Source organism: Sylvia atricapilla, chromosome 4 (genome assembly GCF_009819655.1).
Source record: "Sylvia atricapilla isolate bSylAtr1 chromosome 4, bSylAtr1.pri, whole genome shotgun sequence".
Taxonomy (NCBI): Eukaryota; Metazoa; Chordata; class Aves; order Passeriformes; family Sylviidae; genus Sylvia; species Sylvia atricapilla.
Window position 1 is genome coordinate 3262357 of NC_089143.1, and position 16870 is coordinate 3279226.

Below are 16870 nucleotides of genomic sequence, written 5' to 3' on the forward strand. Positions count from 1 at the left end.
AAAGACTTATGAAGGAAAATGTAAAAGTACTTAATTTATTTTTATCAGCTCTAGTTTTCAGCCCAAAGATCAAAATTTGGCTAAGGAGCTTGGCAGACAGCTTTCCTTCCCAACCAAGGGTTCTAAAAGGGGGGAAAATAAACATTAACTCTACCCTTAATTTTATACTTGGAAAAACTGAACTAAAGAATTTAGTAGCTTTCCCATGCCAGGAAGCAAGTAACAGATTTGAAGACAAAACTTCGGCTTCCTGCTGAAAATATTTTGGCTGAAGCACAGCAACTCCTTTGATAGCTGTGCACTGCAGATGAAAATACTTGTGGTAACGTTGTCAATTCAAGTATTTTGTAGTCTTGCATAACAAGAGCCAACTTACCATTATTCCAGCTCTCTCTTCATTATTGCAAGCTTCGAAGAAGTAAGCTGTATGAGTTTTTGGATGGTTGGAGCAGTGAAATACAGGAACTCGAGCAGCACTGCAGTGTGTGATGCTGCCACCTCCTGGTTTACTCTGCTGGGAAACACAACGCTGAGCCAATGTAAAATCAAAACTGCTCTTTAAGATTAAAACCTTCATGTTCTTGCAGAGGAATCCTCCCTGAGCTGTGGGGGTTTTGTGTTTAACCTCGCTAAGGAGGTTTCACTCAAAGTGTGTGAAATAGGGATAGCAGAGGCTCAGCAACCCGGCGCCCTGCAATAGGCTGTAAACAGATCCCAAATTCATAGCCCCTTGCTTCCTATTTGTCCCTGACTTAAACCCCTCTGATTTATTGCTGCAGACCACAAGGTTTGCTTTGAAAAGATTCTGCTACTGGTTTTCATCTAGTTTTCCCCGTGTTTTTCAGCTCAACGCCATGGCAAACAGAGCAGCAGGGAAGGGATATGAAAATGAAGACAACTACTCCAACATCAAGTTCCAGTTCATAGGCATTGAGAACATCCATGTTATGAGAAACAGTCTGCAGAAAATGCTTGAAGGTAATATTCCTCTTCATTGGAATCTAGAGGAAAGAATTGATCCTTGTGTCAAAGAAGTAAGAATAGCTGCTCTGAAATCAGCAGCAGAGAAAAAGAGTATGGAAAGTAATTTTTACCTGTTGCAACTGCACAGTGGGACTTGCTGGCTGATGGGACTTGTGCAGTGCAGCACCATGGCAAGTACTGGATGGTGATTTCTTAATTGTGAAAACACCTTGTTTTCTGGCTAAAATCCAAATATCATTTCATGATAAAACGATTTTTAATTAGGTGCACCCTGCTGCTAATATGTCTTTTTTTTTTTTTTAAATTTACGTTTTGATGGTGAAATGAAAAAAAATCCTTTATAGCTGACTTTGAGGCTAGTGAAAAATTGATTGATTTTTTTTTTTTAAAGCTCAGAAAAACTCTGGCATGATTTTTATAAAAGGTAGTCATGCATTTTAGACTATGAATTTTAACAAAAACCTTATTCCTGCCCTGTAGAGGACATATCACATCAGGTCTAGTAATGAAATTCACAGTCAATGAGTGCAACAATTCATCATCTTCAATATCCCATGGAAATTAATAACAATTGCCTTATAAATGCTTAGCAGTATATATAAACCAGCAAAGTTGTTCTGCCATTTCGTATTTGCAGTGCATAACTGTTTAGAGGTCATCTGGGAAAAGAGCAAGGATAAGTAAGCCATCCTTGACCCTCAATGGCTTGTTGATTTTTAACAAGCAAATAGGAAAGAGTGCTCACTCCACCATGTCTCTGTATTTGTTTCATGGACACCAACAACTTCCATCACCTCCCAAATCACCTTCATCTATCTTATTCTTGATTTGATGCTCTGCCCTTGCTCTTTTACACTTCATCTGTCTCCCACTGAGTGCATGCAAATGTAAATTTGAAATCTAAGAAGGGTTAGTTTTCAAATTAGAGCACTTTATGGAAGCATAAAGTGTGATGCTGGTAAAACATCCCCTCTCTTCATGAGAGTTTCCTTGGTGTAAGGGTCTCGGGTGGGAAAACAGAAAGATTTTTTTTGTTCACTAGGAAGTCTTGTTTGGCTAGAGAGACTGGGTGAGTAAACAGGTCCCTTTATTTGTTCAACTCAAGACTATCAAAGTTAAAATAGCAAACAACCAGTTTGGCTCCATGGGCCGTGCTGTGTATGGTTTTTGAGCCAAAAGTTCATGAGAATGGCCCATGGCCCAAACTTGCATGTAACAAGGTAATTTCTAATGTATTTAACACTTCAGGCTGCTTGGAGGGCACAAATTCTTAGCATCTGTTTTCAAATAAACCATGTAGTTAAAACATCTGCTTTTTTACTAGGTTTTATATTTGCTGTGTTGAAATCTCTCATAGCTTGACTGATAAGATTAGAAATCAGAGAAGTTAAGGACTTTGTAAAAGAAAAATCTCCTGACTTTCAGTGTACTAGTGTATTTCAGTTTCCTCATGTCAGATGCTGGGTAGTTTTTATCTTTTTCCATTTGTATGTGTCTCTTAATCTGTTTTTCTGGTGACCTTTTTTTACCTGATGACCATACAAAGAGACCTAGAACCAAAAAGGCTGTCAAGGTTAACACACATTTAATATGGCTTTAAATTTTTATCAATGAATACCTCGATAATATATCAATAATTACCAATTACTGGTGTATTATCAGTATCAATATAAAAATAGCTAAATCATTAAAAGAATACATAAATAAGACAGCAATATCACTGTATTTATGTGAATCTTAAGTAAAACATCACGCTACTTTTTAGAGAGTGGGCCTGCTGCTCATGATCTGTTGTAAGATTTTATATCTGAAAATACAAATGAGGCTGCTGAAAACTGATTTTAGTTTAATATGAGCTGTATTGTTGCTTGGAAGTATACAGCATGAAAAGAGGACATCAAGATAGAGTTAGTCAGATGTGTTGCTGAAATGCAAGGCCAGTTTCATTCAATTGACTGGTGCTAAGCAGAAGTGAAGGGGAAGGCATCTATCTTCACATGCCAGACTGCAGATTATTTCCAATATGCAATTTTAAATAACTTCCAATGGTGAGAGAGTTTGAAAAAAAAAATCTTCAGTTTTCCATTAGAAAATGCGCTTATATTAGGAATGTACTCATTTCAATTATGAATTGAAATGAGTATAATTTTATGTACATATATATATATATATATATATATATGTATATATATATACATATATAATTTTGGGGGGAAAGCTGCAGAAATGAAATGTATACGTATAAAAATATCAATATTTTGAGTAGGTAAAAATTGGTTTGAGCTTTGCGATTTTGCTGACTTTATTTCAAGCCAATATATCTTATTTTAAAATATACTTACCCTGGTATAATGTTGATTTTTGGCAAATAATACCAGCATTATAAATAGATTAATTTTTTAGAATAAATTTTTTTCAGAATATCCAAGAAATGTTGAGATTTGTCTGTATTGCAGTCAGTAAAATGCATCTCAACATGATGGAATTTCTCTTCGGAGAGAAAAAAAAAATTCCTCTACTGCCTTTAGTACAGCATGGATTTTTATTTTTCTGCATTTATACATGGAAGACCCTTGAGATAATGTTGATCCTGTGCACAAACCTCCTTGAAATAACTTTAAACATTAGAAGGACATTAGGCAGGGCCTTTTCTTGATGGAGCTCCAGGCTCTGCCTGTTTGGCCTTTGGGGTGGGCTGTGCTGCACATCCAGCTGAGAGCTGACTCCGTGCACTGAGCTCCTGGCCCCACATGCTCCCTGTCTGTATTTAAACAGCAAATAGCAGCTTCTCCTCCCCTCGTTGCAGGAGCAGCACTTGCTGATATAGGAGCAGCCCTCTGATCCTTGGACCCCTGTGACACATCAGCCAGTAAGAAAACCCGTGGGTTTGGCCCACAGCAGCTATTCCTTCCTCTGCTTATGGCTGTCCTGCCAGAAATGAGGGGGATAGTCCAGCATCCCCCCCTGGTACTTTTGCTGGTGGAAGAGGCAGTTTCCAACATGTGCTCTGTTTTTTCCTCCCATCCTGGGACATGGGCACTTTGCTGGGGTCCTCAAAGCTCTGCCTGTTGGCTCCTCATTTTCCTGTGCATACTCTGTGCATGAAGCAGGACATATTTCTCCAAGATTTTGGTACCTTTTCTGCTGAGATGGAAATGCCTTTCCCCCATAGGATAATCCTCATCATTGAATTCATCATTGAACTCAGTATTAAGGTCCAGATCGGTTGCCAAAGTCATGTGAAATATACAGCATTTAGGACAGGATGAACTTTGCTCAGTGAAGTGGTCAGTAAATATTGACTCCAATTTGGGAGTGGGAATGAGCAAAGCACTGTTTCAGCCTTACCTTGGGCTTTTGTAAACAGAGACAGCAGCTTCAGCCAGAATTCAGCCACTAATTGGTCATGCTTCCATCTGCACAGGAACATTAATCATGTGAAAAGCTGTTTGCTCTCAGTGCTGCTATCTCTGCATCTTTATAAATATCCTCCAAAAATGACTTTTAAAATAACCATCTGGAAGGGGCCTTACATATAAACATTGCAAGACTTTGTGCAGACACATTGGGCCATTTTGCTTCTGAACTAAATGGAGTTAGGACAGTCAGATAGTTCAGATATGGTATAAGCTCTGTCTTTGGCTTGTAAAATTAAGTTTCAATTACACTGAAGGAAAATAAAGCTATGCCAGGGGCCATAATGGCCATAAATAACTGAGTCTTTTAAGATTTCCAGACCACAAGAGACTTACTAAGACATCAGTAATTGACAGATCAGTTACTTGACATTAACTCAGTAAAAGCCATGATGTTTTCCACTGTGCTCTGAAAATTAATTTCACTGGCTAATACCTTTTTTCCTTAAAAGACAATATAACTTTACAAGGATCAAAATAAAGATGTAATCTATTTATGGGGTGAATTTAGCATCTTACTGTTGAAAATAGATTGCACCGAATTTCCCTGAGTATTTGTGCTAGACTGAGGTACCTGATTTAGATTCTGATTGCTTTTTTTCTTCTGATGCCACAAACTCTTTATTATTAACCATAGATACTTGGATACAACAGAATAGAAACAGAGTAAAAACTGAGCTGTGGTAATTTTTGTCTTCAAATGTGGAATAGAGTTCGGAAGATTTTCAGGAAAATATTTTCCTTGATGGATTATGTCTTCTCCTCACCACCAGAATACTTTTTGACTCCCAAGTGAAGCTTTAGTAACATTTAATTCAGGAATGGAGAAATGTGGAGTGAAGCACTTCAACTCAAGCACCACCATCTGTGGTGATGCTGGGAGTAGGAGTCAGTGGCACCATTTAGGTGTCTGTCCAACAGCAGAAATGGAATGCTTTCTGTTTCCAAGCCCTCATTGAATCCATGAACTCCTCCCAGGGGTTTGAAAACTTCACTCCAAGCACAAATCTTGGAAATGACATGCTTCACAGAAGGATGGATTTGTATTTGTTTGCCATAGGCTTTATGACAGCTTCTCTTTTTAAATTAAATCAACATATTGGGTGAAATTTGACCCAGCCCATTTCTTAAATATGCTTCTCAAAGGTTACATTTGACTGTGAAGTAGTTCTTCTTTTCAAAAGATGCATGTTTTACACAGCGAATATCTGAAGAAGAGATAATCCAAGGCTGAACAGTCAATGAAGCTTAAGGGACTCTAATAACTCTACATTTAAAATGTATCTTATTTTGCAGTTTGTGAGCTGAAATCACCTTCGATGAGTGACTTTCTGTGGGGCCTAGAAAATTCTGGCTGGCTGAAGCACATCAAAGCCATTATGGATGCTGGCATTTTTATTGCCAAGGTAAAGTGTGTAAAATGAGAACAAAACTTGGAGTAACCAGATACAGAAAATGAGGACCAAATTCTTTGTGGGTAACTTCTGTTATCTCTTCAGTGATGTTATACCTGAAAAAAGCCCACCTTGCAATGCTCTGTGTATGAGGAGAGGTGATTCTTAGGTGCTGGTGTGTTGGCATTTTTCTAAAGTAGTAAACAAAAGCTTGTATTCTTTTCCCTAAAGCCTTTAGTAACCTGTGTCTTGTTATGTCAGACATTTGAATGTCCTGACTTCCCTCCCCAACAGTGATTGTTACTGTTTCTTTCTCTATTTCTCTATTTGCACTGCCTCTTCCACGGGTTTCTGGGCATTTTCTTTGTGGAAGTGGTAGTTGTAATATATACATACAGCTATATATGATGTATAATACATTATGTTATACACAATATCTAGCTACTGTGTTACCCCCTCTGAGTTATCAGGTAACCAAATTCACCTCTTGAACCAACTCCTGTGTACTACCATGGCCAAACTCTTTAGCAGTTTCTACTTTTATATACTTGAGAACTCTTTCAGAAAACAGTTTTGAAATAAGAAATTATTTCCCCTATTATAAGACAATTATACAGATAAAACTTCATGGGTTTCTCTCCTCACTAACTGCTTGTTTCTCTTGCATCCCTTCTTCCTTCTCAGTAGGCAAATGTAGTTTCTTACCTGAACATCAACTCTGCAATAAATACACTTATTATTACTCCCAGCCCTACTACTTTTCATTACCTTATAGAAATAAGGTCACTTACATTACCTTTGCCAGTTTTTCCCCAGTGGCAGGTCTTATTATCCTTTGTGCATTTGCTTGCTAGCCTAGTGCCTTCTCAGACATGCATTTTGACCCATTCTTACTTGTCCAGTTTTCAGTTCTCAGTTCTTGGTCCTCTGCCCACAGGGGTTCTATTTTAGTGGAATTTACTTGTCTCTTGAGATAAACATAGATAATTTATTATTATTCCTCATTCCCTATTAAGTCCAAAATTAACCTAAATGGGATTTGTTTTTTCCTAACAGTATTTTTCCTAACTTACTTTATTTTCTACTTCCTAAATTTAATTCTCTTTAGAAATGACAAAGGCCAAACCCCTTAGAATTAAAAAAAAAACCAACCACCAACCCTCAAGTTCTAAAAATAATACAACATCAGACTCTGGAGAACTCAGTACAAATTCTTCTTTGTGTGTTTATGCACAAAATGGAATCTTCTCTCCCCAGTTATTACATTAAAGATACTGATAAAATCTTGCTTATTAGATATGGAAGTTTCCCACTACCACAGGCTTCCCTACAAGCCTTTAGAGCATGTCACCAGTGCAATGCACTGGTGCATGCACTTTGCAGCAATGCAGTGTGCATTGCTGCAGTAATATCCAGGCTGCTGATGGCATGGGGAGCAGACATTGCCCTTAATGACAGTACCATCAGGATGAAAAATTCAGAGCCATATTGCAAGTCTGGCTGTTCTTTTAGTGGCATGAGATGAGTTGGAGCATCTGAATCTGCTGTAGGTAGTTGTCTGCTCTGACAGATTGATGTATTTTAACTGAAGTGAATCCCACATCTTCCTGTAGTGTAGTGGAGCATAAAGTGGTAATTCTCAACCACCATATTGCATGGCCTGGGGTGAATGAAACTTTTCAAATTAGAGGAATCACACTGATTTTCAAATGAGATGAATAACAATCAACTTTATTTAAGAACCACGTGGAAGAGTAAAAAATGAATGACCTTTCTCAGTTCCCAAATTAATACTCTCTATATGGCTCTTGTCTCACTGTTTCTCTCTTACCATTGTCCTCCTCCCTGCCTGTGAACTTTCTGACTTTTTCTGTATCCTTAGGCTGTGGCTGAGGAAGGTGTGAGTGTGCTTGTTCACTGCTCTGATGGCTGGGATAGGACAGCCCAGGTTTGCTCTGTAGCAAGCCTTCTCTTGGACCCATATTACAGAACTATGAAGGGATTCATGGTAAGCGGGTTCTTTCACAGAGTAAATGAAGCATGGCATCACTTAAGATCAATATCTTTGTTTTTAATAGGAAATTAACTGTCCTAAAATACACCCTTGTTTTGGTTTGGTTTGGTTTGATTTAAGTAGGAAGGAAGGCTTCTATATGTTCATGTTAAAGTCTCCCAATTTCTCTATGAAACATTACTCAAGGTGGGGATCAGTTGGTCACCTATGTTTGGTTTTATTTCCTAATTGTGACCAAGAAAATTTCTCACAGCCTGAAGAGCTTTTGTGCAAGCAAGAATTTGTTTTCATTTGCAGTGAACGTTTTTAATTTTGAAGTATGTCTTTTCTAGACATTAGATTGCAATGAGCAGCTATAATGGAAAATCTGTTCCTTTCCCAATCAGTCAGTCAGTAGTAGTAAAGCATCTAGAAGTGGTTATCAAGTTACTGGTCACATGTTAAAAAGATGTTTGATACATTTATAAGTTCTATTTTAGAAAGCAGTGAAACAAGATATTTGAAGTTGTGCTGAAATACTGCCACCCTCTCTGCATCTGTGAAGAGTGCTGGTTCCCTGAGCTGGCTCATCACTCATTATATTTTTCTGCTACTTTTGAAAATTCTTTGAGATTCTAATATTGCTTGCTTGCCATTTTCCTGCTTATTCTAAGAATTTACTGGGATTCCAACACTGTTTGCTTACACCATCCTTCTGCCTGCTTCAACATGTCAGCTACACTCCACAACATTGAATGCAATATTCTCATTTTAGGTGTTAATTGAAAAAGACTGGGTTTCCTTTGGTCACAAATTTAACCACAGGTAAGGCAGTGCTAAGGTTTTCCTCTCTATATGTATATATTTATGTAGTCTGTATCTGCTGCCATTCCAGTTTTACTTCTTTGCTGCCTCGCAAAGAATGCCCCAGGAAAATGCCATACCCTTTTCTCCAACTATATAATTTAGCTGCCTGGAGAAGTCTGAGTGAAATATTTCTATTTATGCACTCCTGAAGAGAATCCTGCCTGCTGGTCTTTGCAGTTTCAATGAGCATTGAGAGTTTCATGTGAGTAGTGTGTATTTGGCTTGCAAAAGCACTTTGGACTCCAGCAGATCTTCTAGTTGTGACAAAGCCCCCCACATAAGTCCCTGTTCATCAGAGGGACTTCTACATCTTTAATGCACTACTTGATCTTAGGTATGTCTGTGAGTTATCTATTATATAAAATACACTCTTCCTGTTACACTCTGTTCTAAAAAAACCCAGCAAGATCTGCTCAGAAGTGTCAGGAAAATTGGAAAGTCATTTATTTGGATGAGGTATTTTGAACATCGATCCAATGTAAATGCTATAATGGAATGAAAATGTTTGAAGAAAATATGGATACATTTTCTTTCTTTCATGACTACTTTTATTTTCTGTAAAAATTAAACATACAATTTTTATATTGGTATTTAACTCCATTATGCTGCTTGATTTAAGTATTGATTTGTTATAGTTTTAAAAACCAACAAAGGTCAGAAAATCTCTGCATCTTCACAGCACCTGTGAAATTCCAGTGGGAATTATTACTACATTTAATATGATACTGTCAGTTTTTTATGATTATCAGTAGTAAAAGGTATTATGAAATGCAACAACCAGTGATAGCTTTGGTTTGCTGTGCAATATTGCTGTGTTTTCTTTGATGGTAATAGAAGTTTCAATTTTAGATGTTTATGAAACTCTACTCTGTTGGCATGTGTACATATAAGTGCACATACATTCCCCAACCCTGCCCAAGCAGGATAATTGATGGAAAATGCTTCTTCCTATTATGTAGACTTACAAAACACTTCTTACTTCTATGTGTTTATTTTCAGGCTCCTTTTCTTCAGTGGAAGTGGTTCCAAGAGGCATTTTTATACACAGAAAGTTTCATGTTCACTTGACAGTCACAGTAGCATGTAAACATTTCCCACTTCCTAGAAATTTCACCAAGAGAGGGCAGCTTTAATCTGTTTTCTTCTGAGGTTATAATGTAGCTCTCCTGCTCTGTTTTCTTGTTTGGGGAATAATCTACTATTTAGAGACTGTCTTAGGACACACTTTTGTCATTAAGTCATTGCAGCCATTTCAGCCATTTTTCTGATAACTTATAATTTGTATGGATAGCATTAAAACATGGCTATGCAGCAGCCAGCCTTTTGTAGCTGTAATGCAACAAGACACCCAATAAAAGAGGGATTTTTTTTTGTAATTCTACCTCCATTCTACTTCACAATTCTTGTGTCATTTTTACAAGTAAAAATATAGTATTATTGAGATTTTAGAAATGAATGCCTAAGATGTAAATTGCACACTAAAAGTGAAAGGTTTGTTTTCCTTAGAGTTAATTCAGTTTTCTTTCAGGAATTCAGGTTCTAATTGGATGCATCTTGCCTTGTTTCAGGTATGGCAATTTGGATGGAGATCCAAAGGAGATATCACCTGTTATTGACCAGTTCATCGAATGTGTTTGGCAGTTAATGGAACAGTTTCCTTGTGCCTTCGAATTCAATGAAAGATTCCTCATCCACATACAGCATCATATCTATTCTTGCCAGTTTGGGAATTTCCTGTGTAACAGCCAGAAGGAGAGAAGAGAGCTGAAGTATGAAAATGTTCTCTTTAGTAGCAGATTTATGCATGGGCTCTGTGGCAGGTGGTGCATTGAGCAGTCAGACATTCTCCAGTTTGCATGGATGTGTTTCATAAGGCACAGGCTGCCTGTTGTCTTCTGGCAACACAGATTAATACCAAAAAAAAGTTGATCCTCTGCAGTGTGGCTCTGCTGGGAGCATAATCCCTGGTGTGTGAGACAGGGATTAGTGAAAATTGACAAGAGCATTACGCCTTCAGCCATGTGGGCCTCCCTCTACTGCAGCCCTGACAAAATACAACACAAAATACACAATCTGGCCCTGTAGCTCTAAAATGCAAAATTGATAGTAACTCTAGTTAAGTTCTCAGTTTGAGTTACTGCTCCTCTGTGTTTTAACCTGTCTTTGGCTCTCACATTTTAGTCCTGCTCTCTTAGGTACTTCCTTATGACCAGCCTTTTTGTCTGTTAGCCCTCCCTAGGACGGAGTTGGCAGACTGTCCTTCTGCTGTGCAGCCCCAAAGCAATTGTGAATGAATCTACCTCCCTGAGGCCCAGAGAAAGGCAGCATCATCACTGCTGGCAGTGCTCCTGCTTGGATCTGCTCCCTGGGGCCCTGGCTGCTCAATACTTGAGTTTATCCATTGCTTTTCTCCAGCAGCCTGATCATGTGAGCAGCAGCAATGAGAGGCTGCTGCTGGCTGCTGCTGGCTGCTGCCATTTCACCCCTTTCACTGCTCAAATGCAGAGCAGCCACAGTGCCACAGGCCATTTAAAATCAAAGCCTTCACAGCTCACCACATCCCAAGGCCTAACTGTGTAAGAAATTGCAGCTCAGCAGGATAGGAGTGCTTTTAAATGTGAGGTCCCTTTGGTGCAGAAATCAGTCTGAAAGCAAAGGTCTTCTCCACCTCAAAAAGGAACCAGTCTCTCCAGCTACTCACTCAAGATGGTTTTGCTTTATGGGAAATGGATCAGATTTTGCTTTTCGTGAGCAGCAAGGGAATATGGGTCTCTTTTTCTCTATTCTTGTAACTTAAGTCTAATTCTGTTAAGGAAGCTGATTGTAGACTGGAAGTATGGAGGACAAGAATTCTGCATCTAAGCTTCAGCTATCCCTGAACTGTAACAGAGGCTTCAACTATTTTTATTTAACGTGTTGTTTTTCAGAATCAAAGAACGAACGTATTCGTTGTGGGCTCACTTGTGGAAAAACCGTGCTGATTACCTGAATCCTTTATACAGGTCAGACCACAGCCAGAGCCAAGGCACCCTGCACCCACAGATAGCTCCATGCAACTTCTTGTACAAGTAGGTAGCATCACTTGCTGCTGGGGATTGTAGCACAGAACAGAACTCCTTTGTATAGAAGTATTTCTTGTTCTGTAAGGCTGTTGATAGAGTAAATTCAGTCTCAGATGCAGTTTGTTTGTTCCTTGTGTGCTCACAGGCAGCCAACACCTCTACACCATTCCACAACAGAGTATTAGTCTGAAAAGAAGCTTAAGATTAAAGCCATATTGATAGTTCTGTGTCCTAATTTCATGGTTACTCACTTCCTCCACTGAGGAAGTGTCTCTTTCTGTCCTGTTCTTGTCTGTTGTTTCTAAATTTATAGTTCCTTGAACTTTTTCCATTCCAAGATTTTGTGATGTTATTTTGGATCAATTGGTGTCAAAAGTAAGAGAAGATTTTCAAGAAATCGTATGATTTCATTGTTAAAACAAGTATTTTGTAAAAAACCCCCAGACTTTCCCAATGTTGTTATATCAAGTAAAATGAAATTAAGTTTTTCCCGATATTTTTTCAAAATATAACAAAATACTTCAGAAATGTTACTGTTGACATTCTGAGTTAATTAATTGTGCCATTAGTCTTAACAAACTTCAGGAGAACTTGAATAAAAATTCATTAAAACTGTCATTTAAGTAAAACTGATCAGTTTATTTTCCAGTTGCAAGTAACAGCACCTGTTCAAAAAGCCAGTAAAAATCCTAAATGACAGAAATGGAATTCTTTCATGTCTACTCTACCAGGTCACATCCACTTTAAAACAATTCAAAAATAGTCATTAATCCTCTTCTTTGGGATGGGGGGATTTATAAAAGAAGTACTGATACAGCAGATCCTCCAATGGCTAAGCAATCCTGTTGATTGTAATCTAATTACTCGGGTGCGTAAAGATTTCCAAGCATGAGCTATCAGATGATAAACTTCAGGGGGGATGTGATTTAAATAGTATCCCATTGGGATAGGAATAATAAGCCAGCAAGCAGCATGCACGTGCTCCAAAAATATCTGTCAGCTCCTTGGCCAGACAGCTGCAGTGGACAGCAGGGCTCAGCTACTTAACCTGTCTGCTGAACTGCTTACACACCCAGGGCCAGCGAGGCAGGAGGAGCACCAGCACTTGAACAACAATTGACAACTATGAATATGAAAAGCTGTCTTTACCATTGGCTATTTTATAGGTACCATTGCTCTACAGTCCATAATGTAGAACAAGAAAATAATACCAAAATAAAGCCTGCAAAATTCTGCATTCAGTGAACCTTTCTCTAAACTACCTTTCTTTCTACTGTGTATCAGAATTAGTTTGAGCTGTCTATGAGTTGCACCTCCAGGATGCAAGAAATGCAAATGAACCATAAACCTTGCTAAATAGTCTATGAACTCTAATGATGAATAAGCATGGAGAGATCATTTAGGACAATAAATTTCTGGGAAAAAAAAAGGAAAAAAAAAAAAAAAGAGTGTGAATTTAAGTCTCATGAGGCTACTTCACCCAATGGGAAAATTCCACTTTGGTGAAGTAGCCTCCTGAGACTTCAATGCCCACTGCCCTTGCCCTCAATTCCAGGTTCTGGAGTGGTATGTACAACCGCTTTGAAAAGGGGCTGCATCCTCGACAGTCAGTCACTGATTATCTGATGGCAGTGAAGGAAGAAACTCAGCAGCTGGAAGAAGAGCTGGAAGTCCTACAAGAGGTAATAAACAGCTTGATACCCCAGACTTGGTAACTGATGAGAAATGAAACCCAGCTCCATATGCTGCAGAGTTCCCTACATGCTGCATCCTTTTCTGGAATGAGGATGCTCAGCCATCATCTTTGTTCTCAGATCAATTATTGTCAATGTTTTGCATTTAAGACACAAAAGTGGACTTTCATCCTTTAAGGATAAAATTTTACCTATGTTGGTGTCCAAGTACTACTGAAATTAAGTTTAACCCTTCTGTAACTCAGTGAATTGTAGCTCAGAAGAATGCTGTAATTCAGCATTGGTTTGTGACAAATTGCACACTTCTCACACTCCATAAATGCAAATAGTCACTTTTAAAGGGTTGGTTGGGCTCTGAAAGTTTTTTTAAGAAGAAAGAAAACAAGGAGACATATAAGAGGATTTCTGGGCCCTAAATGTGTCCACATGATATATCCCATTTTCTTTATTTCAGAGGTTGGCAAATCTTCAGAAATCACAATCAGGTAATAATAAAGTCAAGAGTAAGCAAGAGGACCGAGGCAAACAATTTGGACTGTATACTTCCAACAACAGCTTAGCTAACACTCCTCAGGAGTACAGCAGTGATCTGAAATCATTCCCATCCCGGAGCCCTTCTCAAGGGGATGAAGATTCTGCCCTGATTTTGACACAGGACAACCTGAAAAGCTCTGATCCTGACCTCTCAGCCAACAGTGACCAGGAGTCTGGGGTGGAGGACTTAAGCTGTAAGTCCCCAAGTGGAGGTGGCTGCTTGCCTAGTGAAGACAGTGGCAAGGACTCTGATGAGGCTGTGTTTCTGGCAGGCTGAAATACCTTCAAGGCAGCAAGGATCCAGATGACATAAAGTCTCATACAGTCTGAAATGACATCTTTTCCCCACATGAAGAATGGAAGTGGTCTGTGGCCTAAACAAAATAATCCAAAGAAAGGGAACTGTGCAATTGTGTAAGTAAAGGTCTAAGCAGAACAAGCTATTACTAATTTTAAGACACAACACTAAAGAAAGGTAATATCTGCTGTCATATTTCATTAAGCCAACCTGGTGGTTGTTCTATCAATTCTGTACCCAATCATTCCTTACTTTGTACATTTCCATAATTATTTATTGGACAGAATAATATTTCTTCTCCTAAGATATGAAATTCCAAAGTACTCTCTTACACAAGGTTGAAGATGTGTTACTCTTAGCCTCAATGGTGAAGTAGTCAAAACTTATTTTTGTAGAGCTCATTTGCCTTCACACATATTATGTATATTCTTCACTTTTTTCTTCACTAGAGGTTCAAACAATTATTTTGCATATTCCCCTACTAAAATCCTTTACAGCAAAGCAAAACTAAAAAATGGATGCCCTGGCTCAGGGGGACAAATGAAGCTTTGATCCTGAAAAAAAAATCATTAATAAACAGTTGTTGCTGCTGCATCTGAATGCAGCATTTGTACTCAATTCTCAACCGATTTCTGTGACCAAAACTTCAAGTGATGTAACAAACAGCCTTTGTGCTAAAACACCCCTTTGTAACAAAAGGTACATGAGGCAGTTTACTTTTATGTTTTGTTATCAAACATAAAAGTAAACTCAAGCTCTTTATGTTTTGTTATCAAATTTGTGTGTATCTTACCCTTGTTCCAAACCACCTACATAAGATATAAAGGTCAAATTTTAAAGGTGATAAAATCCCCAATTCTTCAGCCTATTTTCCTCCTTGAAAATGTTTTGAGTGGGAGTGAGGTGCATACACAGTGGAGAGAATAGTGAATATCAAATCACTTCCAGAAATTACTTATAAAGCATCACTCTCAATTAGTAAATGATAGCTGTGCCCATAAAAGAACTGTTACAGAAAATACTTCTTCCAAATTTTGTTCTTCAAAATAAAGTAACCATAACCAACTGTTTTTTTGTCCTCACACAAAATTCCCCTTTTAGTATTTGCCAACTGAACAGGGCATTGCAATACTAATTTAAGAAAAGGAGTAATTCATCATTCACCAGGAAGTTTAATCTCATTTAAGAATTCTGCTGTTTTTAAGAACAGGAGTAATAGTTTTCATAATCAGCAGTTCAGAAGTAAACAACTGTGAAAAATGTTCAAAATTTGGAACGTCTTGAAACTCATTAAAAAGGTGGCTGGCCATGTTAGGCTGCAACGCTTTCAAGTTTCTTTGGTTGGGTTTTTTTTTTATTTCAAGCCAGCATTTAAAAATATAATTCATATGGCTGCTTTTACCTGCAGAATTGAACTCTAGTAGAGCAAAGTGGTAGGAATGTAAGTTTGCTTTGATTGCATTTCACACTATTCCTTCAAGTACAGACCAACAAAAAGAACTGTATTATATAAATATACCTCAACTTAGAATTGTTAGATTTTATTATTCAGTCTGCTTTTCTGGAATGGCTTTTCATTCTGTTCTGTGAACATGTTATTCAAAGTGAACAGGTCAACTTCAGTGTTATTACTGTCCTCTGAAGGGAGCTGCTGTCTTTGAACAAATAATTTCTAACAGCAAGGCTTATCTTAATGTTATATTGGAAAGGCCAGATCCTCAATTTGATAAATCACTATAGCTCAATTAAAATAAGAACAACTATAAATTATATTCTGTTGAGAATCTAGCCTTGTGGTTTTTAATCTGGATGAATTTTTATGAAAAACTAAAGCCCTGATTTTAACTGCACCTTTAAAAGTGTTTCAAATTTTAAACATACCCTGTAAACTTTATGGCATTAAAGGAAACTTTGGGTTTTCTCAGACTAAAGAAACATGCTGCAAAGACAGCAACGAAAACAAAACAGACAAATATTCTGCCAAAAAATCGCTTGAAAATGGGCAATGTTATTGTACATCTTTAAAATGTAAAATTGTATATGATGATATTGTGTTCAGCTAGACATGCCTAGAAATAAATGCAGAAGAGCAAGATATGCAAACTCAAAGCACTGTCTTTGTGTTGCTTATGCAGCTCCTAACTGGCTTTACAACTAAAATGTTAACATATTAACATTTTCTTCATTAAGCCTTCAGCCCTCTGTGATGTGTCTTTTAGTCTTTGGAATTTTGCATTAACTACTGCTGCTTTCATTCCTGTATGTATCTGTGGCATTATCAGGCTAATGAGAAACACCTTCAAATAAACACTTAGGTGTGATGGTATTGCACACCAGAGAATGAAAGGATTGCTTTCCTGATTGTTGTGATAGAGGTCTTTATTTACTCAAGAGTCACTTTGTCACTGAGATCAAGGGATTCTTCTATCTTCCCTACTCTGATTCTTGAATCCAGTAGTTAAGAGTTGTGGAGGAATCTACAGCTGATAACTAAAAAAACCCTGAGACTCTCATCAATTCTGTTAATTATATGGGAGAATGTTATACCCCTGTATTTTTTTTATTAACTGAATTTTCTTGTAGCCTTGCTGCAAATCTTTGCAAATTTGGCCCACTGCAGTAAGTGCA

At 37.9% G+C, this 16870-nt stretch overlaps 1 protein-coding gene across 1 annotated transcript in view; it reads left to right on the forward strand.

Moving 5' to 3' along the window:
- The window catches only part of MTMR7 (myotubularin related protein 7), a 54732-nt gene extending 38173 nt beyond the window's left edge, over positions 1 to 16559 (forward strand). The window contains exons 7-15 of the mRNA XM_066316936.1: positions 846 to 978; positions 5697 to 5806; positions 7677 to 7802; positions 8563 to 8612; positions 10223 to 10423; positions 11582 to 11722; positions 13272 to 13398; positions 13865 to 14965; positions 14998 to 16559. Coding sequence (XP_066173033.1) covers positions 846 to 978; positions 5697 to 5806; positions 7677 to 7802; positions 8563 to 8612; positions 10223 to 10423; positions 11582 to 11722; positions 13272 to 13398; positions 13865 to 14221 — 1245 coding nt within the window. The 3' untranslated portion in view covers positions 14222 to 14965; positions 14998 to 16559. The remainder of the gene's footprint in view (positions 1 to 845; positions 979 to 5696; positions 5807 to 7676; positions 7803 to 8562; positions 8613 to 10222; positions 10424 to 11581; positions 11723 to 13271; positions 13399 to 13864; positions 14966 to 14997) is intronic.
- The last annotated feature ends 311 nt before the right edge of the window (positions 16560 to 16870 follow it).